Source organism: Cetorhinus maximus, chromosome 10 (genome assembly GCF_964194155.1).
Source record: "Cetorhinus maximus chromosome 10, sCetMax3.hap1.1, whole genome shotgun sequence".
In the NCBI taxonomy this organism is placed as follows: Eukaryota; Metazoa; Chordata; class Chondrichthyes; order Lamniformes; family Cetorhinidae; genus Cetorhinus; species Cetorhinus maximus.
Genome location: NC_135888.1, coordinates 15,347,115 through 15,368,655, shown reverse-complemented (window position 1 = coordinate 15,368,655; position 21,541 = coordinate 15,347,115). Strand labels below are relative to the sequence as shown.

General features: G+C 41.7%; 1 protein-coding gene across 3 annotated transcripts in view; it reads right to left on the bottom strand.

Annotated features, from left to right (window-relative positions):
* Positions 1 to 21,541, bottom strand: part of LOC144685478 (transforming growth factor beta receptor type 3-like) — a 154,954-nt gene that overhangs the window by 39,900 nt on the left and 93,513 nt on the right. For all 3 annotated transcript variants that reach the window (XM_078550032.1, XM_078550031.1, XM_078550033.1), the window contains 4 exons: positions 19,106 to 19,247; positions 14,726 to 14,897; positions 5,886 to 5,995; positions 1,527 to 1,658 (listed from right to left, as the gene is read on the bottom strand). In XM_078550032.1, coding sequence (XP_078406158.1) covers positions 1,527 to 1,658; positions 5,886 to 5,995; positions 14,726 to 14,897; positions 19,106 to 19,247 — 556 coding nt within the window. The remainder of the gene's footprint in view (positions 1 to 1,526; positions 1,659 to 5,885; positions 5,996 to 14,725; positions 14,898 to 19,105; positions 19,248 to 21,541) is intronic.

The following is a 21,541-nucleotide window of genomic DNA, read 5'->3' as shown; positions in this document are numbered from 1 at the left end:
TGCAAGTCAATATTGAGGACTCTCAGGATCACTTCCTCCCAATTGTACACCACTGTGATGCCACCTCTGGTGGGTCTGTTCTGCCATTGGGACATTCTCAGGGATGGTGGTGGAGAATTGTGGGACATTGGCTGAAAGGTATGATTCTGTGAGTATGACTTTGTCATGCTGTTGCTTGACTAGTCTATGATACAGGTCTCCCAATTTTGGCACAAGTCCTCAGATGTCAGTGTGAAGGGCTGCCTTCCGTCTATATGGTGCCGAGGTTGATGCCAGGTGGTCCATCCTGTTTTATTGTTATTTGGCTTTTCAGTAGCAATTTGATACAACTGGATGACTTGCTAGGCCTTTTCAGAGAACAGTTAATAGTCAACCACATTGCTGTGGGTCTGGTGTCACATATAGGCCAGATTGGGTCAGGGCAGCAGATATTCTCCCTAAAGGGCATTAGATTTTATGACAAGCCAGTGGTTTCATGGTTATCATTACTGAAAATAGTGTAGGCGACCACTTAAAGTTTGTGAACTATACAAGACGTGACTTAAAGTATTTGGAGGGGGTCGAACACAGATTCAAGAAAAATAATTGTTTGAAGGAAAGAAAACGGAACTTGCTGAATAGACATAATGTAAAGTGAAGTGAGATGGGAAATGGGGAAGTAAGAATACTGTAGTCCAGAGGCTCATAAGGTGAAGGAGTGAAGGACTGCTAAATATATATTAATAATGTAATCGGGACTGGTTGCTTGGAGACCCAAGGTGCCACGGGGTTAGACAATGTCTACTTATCTTCCTGATAGGCGATAGCTAAGAGAACTAGCTGCCATGTGTGATCGAAACTGAGAGATGAGACCTTTGAAAAACAAGCAGATGTTTGGACTGGTGAAAGCTCAAGCGACTGTGGTAGACGTGGCACACTTGTGACACCTGCCAGTGGTCAACAGGCCAATCATCAAGACCTGGACACTGGCGACCTATCAAAGCCTGATCATGCAGGATGTATGTGGAGAACGGGGTATAAGAGAAGGTGCTCCGAAGGTGATAAGCTAGTTAACTCGGGAATGACGTAGTCTGATCAACTACTTGAGATCAGAACGAGGAGAACTGATCATCCCCTCTGATTTGATTCTCGGATCTTCCAAGCAACCAGCAACCCGACCTGCGTGGATACACGAGTATATAATTGTATTAGAGTTGTGAAGCATTAAATAAACTTGCTTGGAGTGGACAAACTTGGTAGTTTTGAGTTGTTGATACCCAGAGTAAACCTACAAACCAGGGATAGGAACAGCCTACAATAGCTTTTTATTTCAGATTATTTAATTAACTGAATTTAAACTCGTCCTGGAGCATTCGTCCAGGCCTCTAATCCAGTAATATTATCACTCTGCTATCATTCCCTATTGTGCTATCAGTTATGCTCATAACTTATTCAATTATTTTTTGTGTAGTTATATCCCAATAAAATCAATATATTAGTATTAACTTTTCTTGGACTTTTTTTTAATTAGGAGGGATAACTCCTACCTTGTTCGTGTAGTTATCTCCGATTTCTTTAGTGTTACACTCTGTGTAAGGAATGTATTTTAGGTGGAAGTGTGTTTCATTACTGCTTCCTTTGCAATTGTCATCCAGTAACGTGATTTGTTGAATTAAGTTCTGTGAAAAGAAAAAGAGCAGAAAAATGGGAAAAACAAACTTAGCCAAATTTTAATACGTAAGGCCAGGATCAATAAAAATGAAGAGAAACTGTGTGGCAAGAGTCAGAAACATTGGGGTGGATTTTATGGAGGCATATTCTTCGCCTCCCCTCCCCCCCATAGTCGGGAAACCTATCCGCAGATCGCCGACTTTAAAATGGGCTGCCCTGCAGTGATAATATGCTGGGGACGGCCTTAACAGGGTGAGAGTGAGACTTCAGCCCCTCAGGCACAGAACCCTCAAGAGGTTTTTTTTTCCATTTAAAGCTAGGCCAGCATTTATTGCCCATCACTAATTGCCCTTGAGAAGGTGGTGGTGAGCAGCCTTCTTGAACCGCTGGAGTCCCTATGGTGTAGGTACACCCATCGTGCTATTAGGGAGGGAGTTCCAGGATTTTGACCCAGTGACAGGGAAGGAACGGTGATATATTTCCAAGTCAGGATGGTGAATGGCTTGCAGGGGATCTTCCAAGTGATGGTGTTCCCATGTATCTGCTGCCCTTGTCCTTCTAGATGGTAGCAGTCATGGGTTTGGAAGGTGCTGCTTAAAGAGCATCTTGCAAATGGTAATTGCCAGTCGATCTGATTGGATGCCAGCTCAGTTCCAGGGCACAGCGGTTGCTGCAGCTGGGACTACAAGGATGCCCGAAAAGAAGAGAACATGGATACCGGACTTAGGTAAGACCGGGTTTTTAGCTGGAGAGGGATCAGGGACCCTGGCAAGGTGAGAGGGTGGGTGCCCATGATGGGCACAGGGGACCCTTCGGAAAGGAGGTACTCCCCCACACCCACTTCCTTCCCACTTTTGCCCGAGATGGCAAATCTGATCTGGCCTCCTTTGTTCCGCCTTACCTGGCTGCACTTATTATTGCATTGGAGGCAGAATGTCCAGTTAAGGGCCTCAAAAGGCCTAAGGGCAGGTAGGCTGTCTGATGCCTTTCCCACCCACCATAAAATGGAGGACAGCTCAGGATGGGCAGAAAGACATCCGTTTTATTTTATGCGGCCCCCTCCCCGCCTTCAAATACGCTGGCAAGGGCTAACTCTCTGTCATGGTATTTAATGAATGCAATGGAGATCTCGCCTCTCAGTGAGAGAGCCGGCGAGAATCCTGCATCGCCTCTTCACAGAAAGCCTGCCAAATTAAGTGCCTCTCAGGTACTTAAGTGGCCAGTGGCAAGCCTTCCCAGGATCAAGGACCCCAGGGGGCAGAGGTCCCGCCTGCTGAGAGCTGCCATCTCTCAGTGCTTGTCAGCGCAAGGAGGTGTGGTCATGATGCCCAGAATCATCTCATTGCCCATCACTTTACTCTGCCAAGAGCAATATGTTCTCATGATTAGGTGACCAGAATTGCAAACATTTTCCAGTTGGAATATGATCAATGCCTTATACAACCAATGGATGCAATTTCTAGAGAGGTCTGTAAATGGCTGAGCAACCACCCATATGCTTCAAGCACAAGGCTGCTTAATTATGCAATTTAGGGTCCTACACCATTGTAAACGTCAGAGTAGTTATAATGGAGTCTTTAATTATCCGTAGACTGGGATAGTGGTAGTGTGAGGGGCAGTGAGGGACAAGCGTTCCTAGATTGCATTCAGGAGAATTTCCTACAGCAGTATGTGTCCAGTCCAACAAGAAAGGAGCCACTGCCACACCTGGTTCTTGGGAATGAGGTGGGCCAAGTAGGTCAAGTGACAATGGGAGAACATTTAGGGGACAGTGATCATTGTATCATAAGGTTTAAGATGACGGTGGAGAAGGATATTGGTCAATCCAGAGTAAGAATAATCAACTGGCACAGAGCGGACTTCAACGTGGCAAGAACGGAGCTGGGCTGGATAGACTGGAACCAAAGGTTGGCGGAAAAAACAGTAGCTGAACAATGGGCTACCTTCATAGAGGAGATCATTGGGGCACATTCAAGTATGTTTCCCCAAAAGGGAAGGGGAGGACAAACAAATCCAGAGCCCCCTGGATGACAAAGGAGATAGAAATTAAGTTAAAGAAGAAAAAGTATGCTTACAACAAGTGTCAGGTAGCAAATACAATTGAGAACCAGCTGAACACGGAAGGTTCAGAAGGGATGTGAAAAAGCAAATACGAGAATCAAAGAGGGATTATGAGAAAAGACCGGCAGCTAACATAAAAGGAAATCCCAAAGTATTCTATAAGCACATCAATAGTAAAAGGGTGGTAAAAGGAGGAGTAGGGCTGATTAGGGACTAAAAAGGGGGTTTACACATAGAGGCAAGAGGCATGGCTGAGGTGCTAATGAACACTTTGCACCTGTCTTTACCTACGAGGTAGATGTTGCCCAGGTCATGGTGACAGAGGAGGGAACTCAGAAACACAGAAGGGTTTAAAATTGATAAGGAGATGATAAGGCACTGGGAACAGATGAGATGCATCCAAGAATATTGAAGGAAGTGAGAGTGGAAATTGCAGAGGCGCTGAAAATAATCTTTCAATGTTCCTTGGATCCAGGGGAGGTGCCAGAGGACTGGAGAACTGCAAACATTATGCCCTTGTTCAAAAGAGATTGTAAAGATCAGACCTGCAATTACAGACCAGTCAGTTTAACTTAGATGGTGGGGAAACTTTTAGAAACAATTATTCAAGATAGAATTAATAGTCACATGGAAAAATGTGGATTGATTCGGAACAGTCAGCATGGATTTGTTAAAGGAAAATCATATCTAACTAACTTGCTGGAGTTTTTTGAAGAGGTAACAGAGCTGGTTGATGAGGGAAAGGCCATTGATGCAATATATAGGGACTTTCAAAAGGCGTTCGATACAGTGCCACACAACAGACTTGTGAGGAAAGTTATAGGTCATGGAATAAAAAGGACAGTAGCAATGTGGATACAAAATTGGCTAAGGGATAGGAAACAGAGAGTAATGGTTAATGGGTTTTTTTGGGCTGGAAGAAGGTTTGTAGTGGAGATCCCCAGGTGTCGGTATTGGGATCCTTGCTTTTCCTGATATATATAAATGATCTAGATCTTGGTGTGCAGGGGACAAATTTCAAAATTTGCAGACGACACAAAACTTGGGAGAATTGTATACTGTGAGGAGGACAGTGTAGATGTATATAAATCATTAAAGGTGGCAGGCCAGGTAGAGAGAGCTGTTTCTAAAGCATACAGTATTCTAGGCTTCATTCATAGGAGCATAGAGTATAAGAGCAAGGAGGTTTTGTTGAACTTATATAAGACACTGGTTATACCTCAGCTGGAGTACTGTGTACAGTCTGGATGCCACACTATAGGAAGGATGTGAACACATTGGAGACGGTGCAGAAGATGTTTACGAGAATGGTTCCAGGGATGAGACACTTCAGTTATGAGAAAAGATTGGAGAAGTTGGGACTGTTTTCCTTGGAGAGGAGAAGGCTAAGAGGAGACTTGATAGAAGTTTTCAAAATAATGAGGGGCCTGCACAGAGTAGATAGGGAGAAACTGTTCCGCTCATAAATGGATCGAGAACCAGGGGGCACAGTTTTAAAGTGTTTTGCAAAAGAAGCATATGCGAGGTGAGAAAAAACTTTTTCATACAATGAGTAGTTAGGGTTTGGAATGCACTGCCTGGAAGTGTGATGGAGGCAGGTTCTATTGAGGCATTCAAGAGGGCATTGGATTATTATTTAAATAGAAACAATGTGCAGGGTTACTGGGAAAAGCAGGAGATTGGCAATAAATTAAAATGCTCAGACAGCCGGTGCAGATACGATGGGCCAAATGGCCTCCTTCTGCACCGTAACAATTCTGTGATTCTGTAAGACTTAATGTGCAATATTAAGGTACAAATTGGCAGTGTTTGGGAATTAGCAAGCTCCACCCATTTATACCAGGCAAAGTGCAGCTAAACCAGTGGCCCTTAAAGGGACTGTGGTGGCGTCAAAGGAAAGTCCAATGATGTCTCTTGAATTTCTATAGCCCAGAAGAAGCAGAATTACCATGGCCTGCTGTGACCCCATGCTCAGAGTGGGAGTCAGCCAATTATCTGCCCTCTATCTGCCTTCTTACAAATAGGAAGCTGCAATCAGACACCCGTTTGGCGCCTGCAGCTTGCTGGCAGCATTTGAATAAGTCCCAAAACCAAAAATCCCACGGATACTGTATACGTTTTGGGTGCAAACCTAATAACTCTCCTTGTTGCAAGATAGTATACTTGATAATTACCTTCCTAAATTTGCTAACAGTGATTTCCATCTCTGATTCTCCACAGTGAACAGACTGAACATATCTGTCTGGAGACGCTGATTGCGGTGTGAAACTGTGGGCATCATTTGCTGTGTAGAAAAGATAACAAGTTCATAGTCAACCATATTGTTTCTAAAAAAAAATCCTACATTCTCCTTCCCCTTACCACAACTGCTGAACATCATGTCATCCACTTCCACCTGGAAATGAATTGGTTAGATAACATACTGGTGAAAAGTGATACATCGTGAGCATTAAATATATTATTTTATAATGACAGTATTCTCTCTTTAATAACTGGGCTGGTGCTAAGTCAAATTACTGTGAAGCATCTCAACCCAGTTCCAGATTATGGTCTCACAGCATAAAACTGCCAATCATTGTTGGGACAAATTAGGATTGCGTTTGACCCATGTTGTAGTCAAAATTGTCATTCTTTCCCTTGCACTGTTTTTTTTTAAAACTGTTGCTTTCATTCAGAAATTTTGGATTATGTTAAATGTAAAATTAGTTTCTAATTTTTAGGTAGAAGAAAAACAGCAAGTTGGAAGGTAAAGACCAACAAATGGGAGATTCCTACCATGCAGAGATGTCAAATGATGCATTAGAATAAATGCTATTTCAATTAATATTTTTGGAGGTCATGACCCAAGAGAATTGAAGCTGAAATAAACTTCTGTTCTAAATAAAGATTTTATTAAATTCATTTAAAGTTTGACTTGATTTTTTGAGAAATATATAATAACATACATAAACATATATACAGGTTTGCACAGGTTACGCATTTCTATCCACGGTATGCTTACTGTCTATGTCAGAAAGTTTGAATGAATCATGTCTCTATATTATAACTGAAATTCTATTTGCTCATTACACAGAACTTACAGCACAGATTCAGGCCATTCAACCCAGCTTCTCTGTGCCAGTGTTTCTGCTCCAGCTGAGTCGCCTCTCGCAAATTTTTATCTAATTCTATCAGCATATACTTTTTCCTTTCTCCCTTATGTACTTCTCTTAAATATATGTATCCTATTCACATCAACTACTTCATGTGGTCGGAAATTTCACATTCCAACCACTCTCTGGTTAAGGAAGTTTCACCTGAATTCTTTACTGCATTTAATCAGTGACCATCTTTTCATTATAAACCCTAGCTTTGGACTATTCCACAATGGAAACATCTTCTCTACATCTTTATCACACTCTTTCAACATATTAAAGGCAGCTGTTAGGTCACCCTAGGCTCTCTCGCTTTTCTAATAAAAGAGTCCCAGCTTACTCAGTCTTTCTTGATGTTAAAATCAATGTTCTTGGTAAGCTGCACAGCCACAAAAAACCCAAATGTTCCCATGAAGGCTGTGCACAAGTTGGCCCCTTTAAGTTACCACATGTAACACGTGCGGCAATGCAGAAAAGTTTAAAGGGGCTGTGCACTTAAACAAATTGCCCGTGCACTACAAACAGGGACAGGTTTACAATGAAACACACCATGCCGTGGCATGGGGCCCCCAAACAGGGGCCTCAAAATGCATTATCAACCCAACAGCGTTGTAAGATAATATAGCCTAATGGCTTCTGCTTTCTTAGTTTGAATGTAGATTTAAGATTAGTATGAAATAACATAGAACAGGCTTGTCCAACCTCCAGCCCGCAGGCAAAGCCCCCCAATGTGGCCCCCCTGAGGTAAGTGCAGTGGAAGATTCTAAAAGAAAATGCTCCTCCAATCACAGGCTGTTGCTCTCCCACGTTTGCTGCTGATAAGCTCACAAGCCTATCAACAGTCAACATGGAAACGCCAGGCCGGGATAGGGGGGAGAGACTCGCTCAAGGCAGGAAGAGGCTGGATACAATGATACGAGTGGTATGTTGGGGGTGTGCGGTGAGGATGAAAAGACTCGCTGCCAGGGGTATGAGAGGGAGAGAGAGAGTGTGGTTCAATGTGGGTGTGGGTGTGTGGGAGCATATGTATGTGTGTGTGTATGGGATGGGATGGTGGTTGGGGAGTTGGGGGGGGTGCTGGAGAGGGAGAGAGATGGCGGGGGAGAGAGTGTGTGTGAGACAAGCACTGATCAATCTGTGTACTTTCTTGGTTTCGGCCTTCGGTTGCCAGTGGATGGGGAATCCTGGGGGGGACCCCAGAACTGAAGTTGAGCACAGGGCCCCACGAACTGCAAATCTGCCACTGACTACACAAAGAAAAAAAAGTTAGTTATAATCTCTTGGGCCAGAATTTTTTGCTCGTTGGGCGGGCGCACAATCGACCCGACTGAGTGTAAAATGACATATGATGACATCAGGCAAGCGTCCCAACATCATCGCACACTTGCGCGACATTTTGGTCGGCAGGCATGCACCGGACTTGGCAGCGCACCCACCAACAATTAAAAGGCTTATTAAGGCCATTAAAGTTATAATTGAAAGAAACTTTTCACTGCCTGTCCAACCTTATGGTTGGTAGAGAGGCGAAAAGACCAAGCGGCCTTTGCATTTTTTAGGAAACCTCATCCATGGGCGGGACGAGGTTTCCAACAGCAAACGAAAATAAAATAAAAATTTTAACATTTCATTTATGATATGTCCCTGCTCATATGACAGAGTCACATGAGGGGACATGTTTTATAACATTTAAAAAATCTTTATTTTTAATGTTTTAAACTCTTAATCTCCCGGAGGCAGCTCTGTGCCTCAGGGAGCTTTTCCAGTGTGCACCCACGCATATGCGCAAACTTGTGCACACGCCCTCCTCCCCCCCCGGCCTCCCCCACACAGGCAGCGCTGCAGCACACGTTTCACGCTGGGCGGGCCTTAATTGGCCCGCCAGCATGAAATTGCAGTCCAGCCCCAATCATGGTCGGCTTCCCGACCGCCCCCGCCCGCCCCTGTCAAGCCCGTCTAATGAGGGAAAAATCCGCCCCTTAGTTCTGGTTTAATTCTTGTAAATGTTTTTTGCACTTTCTTCAGTACTTCTATATCATCTCATCTCACTAGTTGCAGACCTCCTATTTTTGCTACTTGCCAGATTCATTTTGATCACCTGATTTGGGGTCTTGATCCACCATCCGCTTGCCCCCTTTTCTTTCATCATTGTAACGGATTTAGACTTCCACCTAAAGCCCCAACAAATACCACTTCATGATCCCACTTCCCTATCTTGTGGATCCAGACACTGTGACTCCCAATGTCATGATCCCTTCCTGATCAGAAATCCCTCTCTAACCCACACTCCATCTACTTATCTTTTCTCCTCTTTGTTCTTCAGAGTTCTCCTCTGAGCAACTGATCACCATGTTGATTAAGTTAGCGTTGAACTCTTTAAAAAAAATGAATCCTTTACAAGCAATTCAAAGGATTTAACTATACAAATCTGTAGTATCAATTCTAAGGGCGTGAATTCAGGCTCTGTAGAACACATGTTTTGTACACTATGGTACCCTTTACAGTTTCAAAATGACATTTGAAGCACCACACACTTCTGATGCAAAGTTTGCTGGATACTACATTAGTAAAGTGGTTAGCGTGCTTAACATCTGCCAGCACTGCCATTTTGAGCCTCCAAGTTCCAACCTATGCCTTTGGGCAACTTGTACAGTTGAATATGTTGTTAAGCATCATGAAACCTCCACCGTGCTCCCCCACCCTCAACCTGTACCATTTAAAGGGATCATCAACTATTTACAAGTTAGTTGCTGGTTTATTTCTTCTGCATTTTCTGCAATTCCAGAACTTTTTAGTATATTCTATGGTTTGAAGTTTCAAAAGTCTACAGGGCTGAAGCATTTCACTTGAAGAGCTTTACACATGTATGTCCAACAGGTCAATGTGATGTAGAGGTGTGATGAAGACAGCAAGCTTTCCTCTCTTGTGTGCTGGTTTGCTTCTCATTTTCAGCCTACACCACTAGCTGGCAGCAATGCAAAAGAGAGCCAAATGTGAAGTCTCTCCCTCTAAGTACACAGCCTCTCCATCACAAAGTCCTCAGCTGTCCAGCCTCGACACAAAGAAACTGGGACCCTTGAGACTTTAATCTGGCTTCTTTCAATAAACTCAGGGTGATTGATTTATTATAAAATGAAATTTCTTTTTTAAGACAAGTTGCAAGAACTGGTTAACACACAATCAGTAAACTGGAAGTGTAATTATCTATCCCTTTTATAATTCCCCAGCCACACACACACACACACACACACAAATAGGGTATCTGCAATGATGGGCAGTTGAGGAAAAAAATCTTTGTAAAAAGGATAAGGATAAAGTTTGCAGGGTTTTGACGCTGTCAACCTGGTGCTCCCTTGTGCGAGGACACGTCACTAGTCCTAGTAGATGTCTGGAGATTCTCGCCAACGGATCTTCAGCATGGAGCAAAACAGAGCTGGATCAATCCTTCTCGTCTCAGCCTCTCGGGTTTCCAATAGAGACAAGTCCTGCTGAGGTGAGGATTCTTAGCTGGCTACTGACAATCACACTGTATTTCAAGCAAGGCAAGGACAACACAAGCTGGACAGCTTTTCCCTTCTCGGTTCATTCCCAACTGAGTTCAAAACAACAAGTTCAAAACATAAAAGCTCCTCCGTCAGGTGATTTCCAGTAAATCACTAGGCTTTTGCCTTTAAAACAATTTTTCTCCAACAATTAAAGTGACTGCAGTTCAAATAGACAAATAGCTCTACTCCACAATTGCCATGCTGGTCATTTAGCTGACATCATGTGACTTCTTGGAAAAGGCATGCATGCTCCAGTCGAAGATGAACTTATGACCTTTGTTTAAAAAGAAATTCCAAATAATGCAATGCCGTCCCAAATTTTAAAAGAAAATACAGCTCTTGACGATATGGTTCTAACAAGATCACCATGTGAAAAGGCTCTGGCACACATGAACTATACTTCCAACTCTGGGCAAACAGCTCCACTGCCTTGTGGATACCTCCGGAGAGTTGATAAAAGATCTGGAGTGAAGACCAAAGGCAGACTGATGTCTAAATATGTCATCTTTCCTACAAACTCTGCATCCAAGCCAATATTGTGCTTTGCATTCCTTTGGATACAACTAGGGAGGTCAAGAGGGGGGCTCTGATGTTTGGGCAGCCCGAGATCTCCATAAATTTTGCCCAGGCTTGCACCCTGGAGAGGATACTTTGGGGGAAGGGGTTAGTGGCCCAGGGTATGTGTATGTGCAAAGACTGCGACCCTATATAAGAGCAAGAGCAGCTGAAGTAATTGCAACAACTCTCAAGGCATCTTCCTGCTCAGCATTGTGGGAAAAGTATTTGCTCATTTTGCCCTCATCAGGTTATAGATCCAGGTTGAACACATCTACTCTGAATCCCAGTGTGATTTCAGAACTGGAGGATCAACTATTGATATGATTTTCCCAGTCCAGGAGCTGCAAGACAAACACTGTGAACAAAAAAAACCCCTATATATTGCCTTCATCGATCTCACCCAGGCATTTAACCATGTGAGCAGAGGCGAACTATTTCAGCTGCTGGAGAATACTGGCTGCCTGAAGAAACCCAGTGTGATCTCCTCTTTCTATGACAACATGATGGGTGAGATCAGCTATGACGGGGCAACATCGGAACCCTTTAAGAACTGCAGTGGTGTCAAACAGAGTTATGTTCTGGCATTGACACTCTGGCCTACTCTTCTCTTTGCTGCTGTCATATGCCTTCAGATCATGTACAGGGGGAGTTTTCTTACATACCAGAACTGACAGAAAGCTATTCAACATTGCTTGCCTGAGATCCAAGACAAAGGTGTGCTAAGGCCTCATCACTGACAATGCCACACTAGCATTCCATAACAAGGAACACCTTCAGCGGTAAATGGACAGGCTCCCTCTCATTCCTGTAAAGAGTTTGGTTTGACCATTAGCTTCAAGACACCATGGTCCAGGCTATTACCCTTCTACTATCTATTGGCATTGACAATGTGACCCTGGAGGTTGTTAATAGCTTCATATGCTAGGTTCTATAATCACCAGCAATCTGTCCACAGATGCTGTCAGGCCTGCTGAGTTTTTCCAGCATTTTCTGTTTTTATTACCAGCAATCTATCACTTGATGCTGAAATCAGCATACGCATTGCGAAAGCTGCCTGCAAACTGTTCAGTCTTTTCTCCTGCCTAGCATAGTAAAGCAAGTGACACACTGCCAGTGACTGTGAAGGTGACCATAGCTATGCATTTTTGTGTGTCTGGCTCCTTCTAGTGTGCTGCTGAAGATATTAGAAACATCTCTCAGTTTGCAGTACACTGCTGAATAACGTTCTCTGTGCAAGAATAGCTAACTTGATTTCATTCACTCTTGCCAGAAAGAACCACACAGAGTGGGCATGAGGGTTCATTCAGATTTCATGCTACCCCATGACGCAGTGTGCCAATGACATCACATTCATTGCTTTACATGTACTTCATGTTGGCTCTGCATTTTACTTGAACCAAAAGGAATTCCATTCCCTCAACATGCAATTGGTGTGCAACCATCGGTGGTGCATCCTGCTGCTCAATGTTGCTAAACCATCATGCTTATCTGACATCCAGTACTGAATGAGCAGAAATTTTCTCCAATTAAATGTTGGGAAGACTGAAGCCATTGTTTTCAGTCCCCACTCCAAACTCTGTTCCCTAGCTATCGATTACACTCCTCTTCATGGCAATAGTCTGAGATTAAACTGGTCTGTTCGCAATCTGATATTCAAGCCATCACTAAGACTGCCTATTTCCACTCTGTAACATCACCAGGTTTATCCCTATCTCAGCTCGTCTGCTGCTGAAATGGTTTTCTTGCCTTCATTACCTCTATACTTGACTATTCCAATGCACTCCTGGCTGGTCTCCGCATTGTAGCCTCTGTAAACCCAGAACTTTGCCCATGTCTCAACTTGCAACAAGTCCTATTCGCCTATTGCCCCTGTGCTCGCTGACCTACATTGGCTCCCAGTCAAGCAACATCTTGATTTTAAAATTCTCATCCTTGTTTTTAATTCCCTCCATGGCCTTGCCTCTCTCTTTCTCTCTAACCTCCTCTGGCCCCACAAAGTGTCAGCTCTGGCTCAGTTGGTAGCACTCTATCTTCTGAGTCTCAGGTTTTGGCTCAAGTCCCACTCAAGGGCTTGAGAACAAAAATCAAAGCTGACACTTCAGGGCAATACTGAGAGAGCTGCTATCTTTTGGATGAGACATTAAATCAAGACCCCATGTAGCCACTTGGGTGGATGTTAAAGATCCCAAGACATTATTTTGAAGAAGAGCAGGGAATTTATCCTTGGTGTCCTGGCCAATATTTACCCCTCAATCAACATCACAAAAGCAGACATCTGGTCATTATCACACTGCTGTTTATGGGAATTTGCTGTGTGCAAATTGGCTATCGCATTTCTTACAGTGCAAGACTGATTACACGTCACAAAGTATTTAATTAGCTGTAAAGCAATTTGAGCCATCTGGTGGTCATGAAAAGGACTTTATAAATGCAAGACTTTTTTAAAAATCCTCCAGATATCCGTGCTCCTCTAATTCTGGCTCTTGAGTATCCTGGATTTTAATCACTCCATCATTAGTGGCTACGCCTTCAGTTGCCTAGGCACAGAGCTCTGGAATACCCTCCCCTACACCACTCTGCGTATCTCTCTTGCTTTCCTCCTTAAAAAACTCTTTAAAATGCACCTCTTTGATTAAGCTTTGGTCATCTGACCTAACATCTCTTTATATGGCTCAGTTTTTTTGTTTTATAATGTTCTTGTGAAGCACCTTGGGATATTTTATTACGTTTAAGGCACTATATAAACATAGGTTGTTGTTATATGCTGGCAGAAGTCACAACGCATATATTTCATGGCAGCCTTCTGTGTCAGTTGTACCTTAACCACTGCAGCACAGTGTGCAACAGATATCCGAGATCCATAATGTCACAAGAAATCTGATACAGGAGACCAGTGGCACCTGAAGCAATGATTCCACTGCCTGTACCACTCTGGAGGAGTTTTGCAGTACTCAGCTGAGCAGGTCTCAAGAGCTGTCATGGTACGTTACATGCTGCACAACATTGCCATCGTGAGGGAACATTCCTTGTTAACATCTAGCAAGCAAGGAGGCGGTGGAGGAGGAGGAGGAAGAGGAAGGAAGTCTGCAATTTAGACAGCCCATTTCCACCCCTATTGTATGTGAACAACTAATTCAAGAATGATGCCAGTAACAGTAACCCCAATTCCCCATTGATCAACAGCTCTACACTCATTACCCTCCTCTGTCACTGACCATCACATTGTCCTTTTGCCCACAATGCAAAGACAGAAGACAACACAAAGGGCAGGAATTTCCAGTCCTGCCCATGGCAGGAAACATCGCGGGGAGGACGGAAAAGTTGGAGAGGCAGCCAAAGGCCCATTGACTTTCAGCAGGAATTCCTTGCCAAAATATATATTCCAATCCAAATTTGAATTAAATCACGTCCCAAAACGGTGTCCTCTGTTTATTGACCATTCTGCCACTAGAAACAGTTTCTCTTTATTTGTTCTATCAAAACTATACCTGATCCCGAGTACCTCTATTGAATCTCCCCTTAACCTTCTCCGTTCCTAGATGAACAATGCAAGCTTCAAGTCTGTTCACATAATTGAAGTCTCACCCTCCAAGCATCTATGTAGCAAATCTCCTTTGCACTCCAATACCTTTCCTAAATTTACCGCACTTCATTGTTTGGATTTGCCCATGCCATGTGCCATTCCTAGCTCACCTAATTTACCTGACATCATCAAATACATGATTTCTTTGCTGGCAAAAAATAACTTCAAAGGCTGTGTGCAGTTATTGTTCCTCTTACCATGAAGATCACATTTAAGTTTGATCTCATCAACCAATGGAATCTCTGTCAAAGATGTAGCAGTAAATCCATTTTCAACAGCCCACTCCACCAGTTTTTTTGAGGCTTTTGGGAGTCCAGATATAACTGATGATTCCAATCCAGGCTGAGTTGCATTGACTTCATGAGATAGCTGAGAAATCATACAGTATTGTTACTCAGATCAGGCTACTATTTACATTTAAATGCCATTACCAATGGCACCCTTTAAACTTTTCATTTTGTCAAGTAGTAAGTTGGTTTACTCTTGCAAAAACAATGCAAAATGCAGTTCCTTAACAAAACTACTTACATTTTCTAATCAATTTTAACTTTTTAAGTTTGTCAGCAAAGTCTTACATCAGTGATCATGACCACTTCTCATATTTTGGAAAGACATTATATAAAATACATTGCAAATCAAAATACAAAGAACACTGATTTGTGATAGTCTTGGTAGAACCAATCTAACTTTAGTTAAAAAATTCTCTACAATAATATTTTTAAAAATATTTAAATGGCATCATTTTGTAGAAATGCAGTTGTCCTAGGGGATTCAACAATCAAGGTGATAGGTGTTTCTGTACTGTCGACAAGAGTATCATATGTTGTGTCACTTCTCTGGTGTCAGGGTAGGGGTCATCAGGAACAAGTGCAGAACATTCTGCCAGAAGAAGGGGAACAGCGAGAATTCATGGTCCATGACATAGGAAAGAAAATAATTGAGGTCCAAAAGACAGAGTTTCAGGAGCTAAAGTGCAGGATCTCAATGCTGGTAATCTCTGGATTACTCCCGGTGTTTCACGCTAAAGAGTATAGGAACAGTAAGATAAAGCAAGTTAGCATGTGGCTAGAGAAATGGTGCAGGAGATACATCGTCTGATTCCTGTGGCAAGGGGACCAGTTCTGGGGCAGAAGGGACCTTTACAAGATGGATTGGATTGTACCTAACAGGACTAGGATCGAAGTACTCTCCGGGCAGCTTAAATGGTACTGTGAGGAGAGTTTAAACTAATTTGGCAGAGGGAGGAGAACCATGATGAAGCATGAAAAAAGAGAAACATGGTACAGAGAGAACTGGGAAAGATGAACATCATTAGAATAAAGAATAGTCCAGAAATAGGAGGGGTCAGAGTGGGGAACAGTGTTAAACAAGCTAAGACAGGTTTGCAATGCATAAGTATAAATGCACAGACTATGATAAATAAGATTTGTGAACTGCAGGCACAAGATTGTCACATAAGCTTATGATATAGTGGCAATAATGGAATCCTGGTTGAAGGGCAGGAATAGAAATTTAACATTTCTGGCAACAGTTTATTCAGGAGGAACAGAGAAGAGGAAAAAGGTTTGGTTGGTGGCAATAATAGTCAATAATAATGTTTCAGCCCTCAGAAGGGATGAAGCGTTTGAGAGTTCTAAAATGGAACCTATTTAGTTAGAGTTAAAAAGCAGAATAGGATCTGTTCTGCTGCTGGTTGTGTACGATAGATCACCAAATACTAGGAAGAAGAAGGAGGAGCAAAGATGCAAGTAAATTTTAGAAAGACGCAATAACATTACAATAGTGAATGTAGTAATGAATTATTCAAATTATTCTAATATAGAACAAGAAAAAATGTGTAACGGACCAGGAAGGGAAGGGATTCCTGTAATGTGTATAGGAGAACTTACTTGATCTGTTTCTTTCCAGCCCAATGACGAAAGAAGCAGGGTTAGATCTAGTTCTAGGAATGAAGTGGGAGAAGTGGAGCATGTTTCAGTGAAGGTGAATTAGGAAACTTAAAATCATTAAGTTTAGAGTAGTTATGGAAAAGGACAAGGAACAATCAAAGGTGAAGATACTCAATACAGTTCAGCTAATTTAAAGGAGTTGAAAAAGAATCCAGCCGAGGTGGAATAGAAACAAGAATATTAAGACTCACACAGTAAATAAAACAGTAAACGAACAATGAACTATCCCACTCCTCCAAGGCTGGATGCATGCATGTTACACAACCCGATGGCAAAAAAGAGACAATAGGCATGTGTGTCAAGTTGGGGAAAAATTCTATGTTGTAAAATTTTCAACCCCTGCCTCCCCCCCAACACCCCGGGTGGGGCAGTTGTGTAGCATTGTCTCCCATTTGGTATAAAATAATTACTTGGAAGACTTAGAGAAACTGTTTCCAATGGCTGAAGGGTCAATAACCAGAGGGGACAGATTTAAGACGATTGGAAAAATGACGAGAGGCAACATGAGAAAAAACCTATTTTACACAATGAGTGGTTAAGATTTCGGGAGCACTGCTTGACTGTGGCGGATACAGATTCAATAGTAACCTTCAAAAGGGAACTGGATAAATACTTGAAGGAGAAAAGAACTAAGGATATGGATAAAGAGCATGGGAGAGGGACTAACTGGATTGGTCTTCAAAAGAACTAGCGCAAGGTCAATGGGTTGAATGGCCTCCTTCTTTGCTCTACTATTCTGTAACATGGATTTGTTAAAGGCAATTACATCTTACAACCAATATGTTGTGGAGTTCTTAAAGGTAGTGCAGTTGATTTGAATATGGACTTCCAGAAGACATCTGATATAAACTTGTTAGCAAGATTGAAACCCAAAAAGGGGAGTGGGTACAAAATTAGCTAGGAGAACAGCAAACAGAGAGTAGTGGTGAATGGTTGTTTAACAGACTGGAGGAAAGGATGTGGTCTTTTGCTCCAAAGGTCGGTACTGAGACCACTGTTCTTTATGATGTATGTCTATGACCCTATATGTGCGACATAATTTCAATGTAAGCAAAGAGCACAAAACATGGAAATGTTGTATATGGTGAGGAGGATATTGGCAGACTTCAGGAGGAGATAGACTGGTGAAACAGGCAAACTGATGGCAGATAAAAAGTAATGCAGAAAAATGTGAAGTTCTGCCCTAGTTCTCGTATTTGCAATAGCGGAAAAGAAGCTCACTGCTATGGAGGGCCACAATTTCTGGGGGGCCCACATATGCTCAAATCTGGAAGTTGTGGTGCGCCTTCATGGGTTTCGAAGGAGCCCAAGCTGATAGTTCCGCTGGACCTGTCATGCGGGAACTTGAGATGATTGCCCAGCACTTACACCTGTTTTTACATGGATTTTTTAGGACAGCTTCAAGCAGGTGTGGAGCCTGCTCAGGACTGCAGCCCTTTAAATCAACAGGGAGGCTGGGGATACTGCTGGGGACCTGCGATTAGAAGTACAAATAAAAAACTGAAAATCATTTTTAAAAAAAACACTTACCTCTCATTGAGCTGAAGACAGGCCTCAAGGGGCATCTTCAGCTTGTGATGTCAATGAAGGCATGGCTTCACCGGCAATGTGCCGCGCCACTTGGCGTCACCAGTGAGTTCATCCCCAGACTCATGGTGCAGCTGGGAGAGCAAGGACAAGTTAGGGCTCTAGTTTTCACGTGGTCAGCGGTGAACGCCTCCACTTTGCTGCTGACCGCATCATCCGGGCCAATGTATTTTGGAAAGAAAATTTAGAAGGGGCGATATAAAGGAAATGGTAAATCTTTAAAGGGGTTGCAGAAAGTGTGACCTGGCACATGTGGCAACTGACCAGACAATGTCACCAAAAGGTAGCACATAAATAGGAAATGGAATCTGCAAAGAATAAATCTTTGGGAAATTCCAGAGGTAAAGGCAGGAGGGTGGGAAGAGAAGCTATTACTGGAGATGATTGGATAGGTGAAAGTGCAATGAAATAAAGTCTTGGTTAAAGTTTATAACATACATTAATTATCAAGCCATATCTTAAGTCCTTTTAAGCTACTTGCCAACTTTCCTGACAATTCTTATTTTACAGCACAAAATACAAACATGTTATACACTTATCTAGTTCTTCATGAAAGAAGCAGCATTAAAGAGTGAATATTATACAAGAAAAAGTCTTCCATGAAATCCATGCAAGGGAAGATTGTACATAATCTGTCAATTGTAGCAATGTCAATTGTAAGCAATTAAAGGAATAGAAAGACGTTGCAGTTGCAGAGAAAAAACACATTAAGGAACACAAAGTCAAACTGGAAGCATGGGAGATACTCTTATATAATGTAGGAAAGAGAAAATCAAACAAAGGCACATTTGCCTTTAAAATATTTCTAAAATAAATGGCGATCCAGTCAAGGTTTGCTTGTTGAATATCAATCTATCGCATTTTAGGCACAACATATTAAAGAATACTAAATATAATTGCATCAATGTTTAGTACAAGATAATATTACATGAGGGACTACTATGTAACATTTATTTGAAAAATGTTCTCCTTCTTAAGAATAAATGTTCCAAACGATTACTGTAATTTTGACGATATATGATTCTGATATTGTTTTGTTACCTTAAGGTGTAATGATGAAGGAACTTCCCCCCCAATGTTCAAGTTTATAGGCTGATTGCTCTGAATAACCAGGGAGACATTATGGCAATTATTCCCATGCGTAAATTCAACATCCATGTTAACGCTCTTCTTTTCTGAACTCCTAGTTTTGTGATCCCCAAAAAGATTTGTGTTAGGAGTACAATATTGCATAAGCATATGCCATAATATTTTAATTTTCTATCGAATGGTCAAACAGTAACTACAAGAATTAATAAAATTAGCCTAGATACGCAAAGCATAATAATAGTTTGATCACTCAGCCTTTCCTGGAAATCTGAATTTGAAAGCTAAAGAGAGACAAAAATAACTAAAAATAAGGGGAAAAAATATCCAGTCATCTAAAAACGTGGATATAATTCTTTCATTTGACTTACAGACGGGAAATTACAATGTGTACTGAATGTTATTCAAACGGAGAAAAAGAATTTTGTTGAAAATTATCATGCAAATAACATGTTCTGCTTTAATACATCCTAGAATGTTGCTGTGGAATTTTCAAGATCACATCAAAGCAGCTTTGTAAAACCTAAGGACAGGTATGATTTATTGGATGGAAATAGTTCCTTATGCTGAATTTTCTTCCTGAGATGAAACTCTTTCGAGTTATCAACAGTCACAGATTGCAACTCTTTCGAGTACAATCACAGTTCTTGGTTTCCAGGAGTGGGACATGAACCCACAACCCTCTGATTCAAAAGCGAGGGTGCTATGAACTGTACTCCACATATGATTCTGCTAATTTTCATCCATTAAACTTAGCTTGATGTATTTAGCAACAGATAACATTTTGCTGATGATCAACATAAGGAACACTGTGAAGTAGAATGCAAGAGGCCTCAAAAACACAGAGACATTAGGGGACTGGAAAATACAACTCAACATTGATAAGTCTGAAATAGTACATTTTGGGAAAGGGATTGAAAAATAAATTGAAAACTGTAAAATTTTTAATGGAGTATGAAAACAGAGGGTGAAAAGCAGGACTGCCAATGGAAAAAGCCCTAATTATGACAAAACAGTTTTATAAAGGTTGATGATTAATCTGCAGAAGGCACCAACTAGACCGATTTTGAAGTATTATGTGCAGTTGTGAGAAACCCAATATAAAAAGCCATGGAAAAGTTGCAGCATTGATTCACTAGGATGACAACTAGGAAAAAGTCATTTAATTGTGATGAGAGATTTGAAACCTATAATCGTATTCACTAGAGCAGAAAACAGTAAGGGGAGAATATCTTAGAAATATTCTAGTTGCTCCATTGACCACTGAATTGGTAACAAAGGATGTAAATTCAAGACTGGAAGCATAAAAGGGGAAATTAGGAGAATTTATTTGAAAGTATAACATTATTGGAATATGGAATGCTTTACCACAATTAGCTCTTGATCCTGGGTTAAGGAGAGAATCAGAAAAAAAACATATGAAGTAGGGAAAAAGCAACAAATGTGATTATAGTGTGTTACTTCATTGTGAAGCTAGTCCAAACACAGCCAAATGGCCTACTACTGCACTTTCTGTGACTGATTATTTACAGTCTGATTCAATATTCATTATCATAAGCATGGACTTTCTTCATACAAATCATAGCTGATATCCTTATAAATGATAGCACAAGAACAAGTTTTTTTTTAATGTTCTTTCATGAGATGTGAGTGTCACTGGCAAGGCCAGCATTTGTTGCCCATCCCTAAATGCCCTTGAGAAGATAGAGGTGAGCTGCCTTCTTCAACCGCTGCAGTCCATGTAGTGTAAGTACACCCACAGTTCTGTAAGGAAGGGAGTTCCAGGGATTTAATCCAGTGGTAGTGAAGGAACAGCAATATAGTTCCAAGACAGGACTATATAACTATACAACAACAACTTGTATTTATATCGCACTTGTAATGTAAAGAATTGTTGTGGCATTATCAGACAAAATTAGACATTGAGCCAAGGAGAAAGATAATAGAAGTGATGACAAAAAGCTTGATCAAAAAGGTAAGTTTTAATGAGGGTTTAAAGAAGGAGAGGCAGCTGAAAAGGCAATACTTAGCAAGAATACAAAGTTCAATTATCACTATTCGCCTTGCACAGTTATTTTAAGTCATAGTTATTTTGAGTCTGGGTTATTAAAGTTTCCATTCAAAATCGTTTCTCCATCAGTAATTCACCACCTGCACCACCCACCCATCACTTCCACATAAAGCATTTTCAAAAGTGCACAGTGTCAGATAATGTTCAATGGTAGCACTATGGCCCGAAGGGATTCAGGTCCCATTTCAGAGATTTCAGCATAAAATCTAGTTTGACACTCCAGTGCAGGACTGAATGCTACACTGTTTGAGCAATAGCATGGATGGGAATTTCCGGTCCCGCCACAAGTCAATGGACTTCTGGCTGGGGCGCCGCCTCTC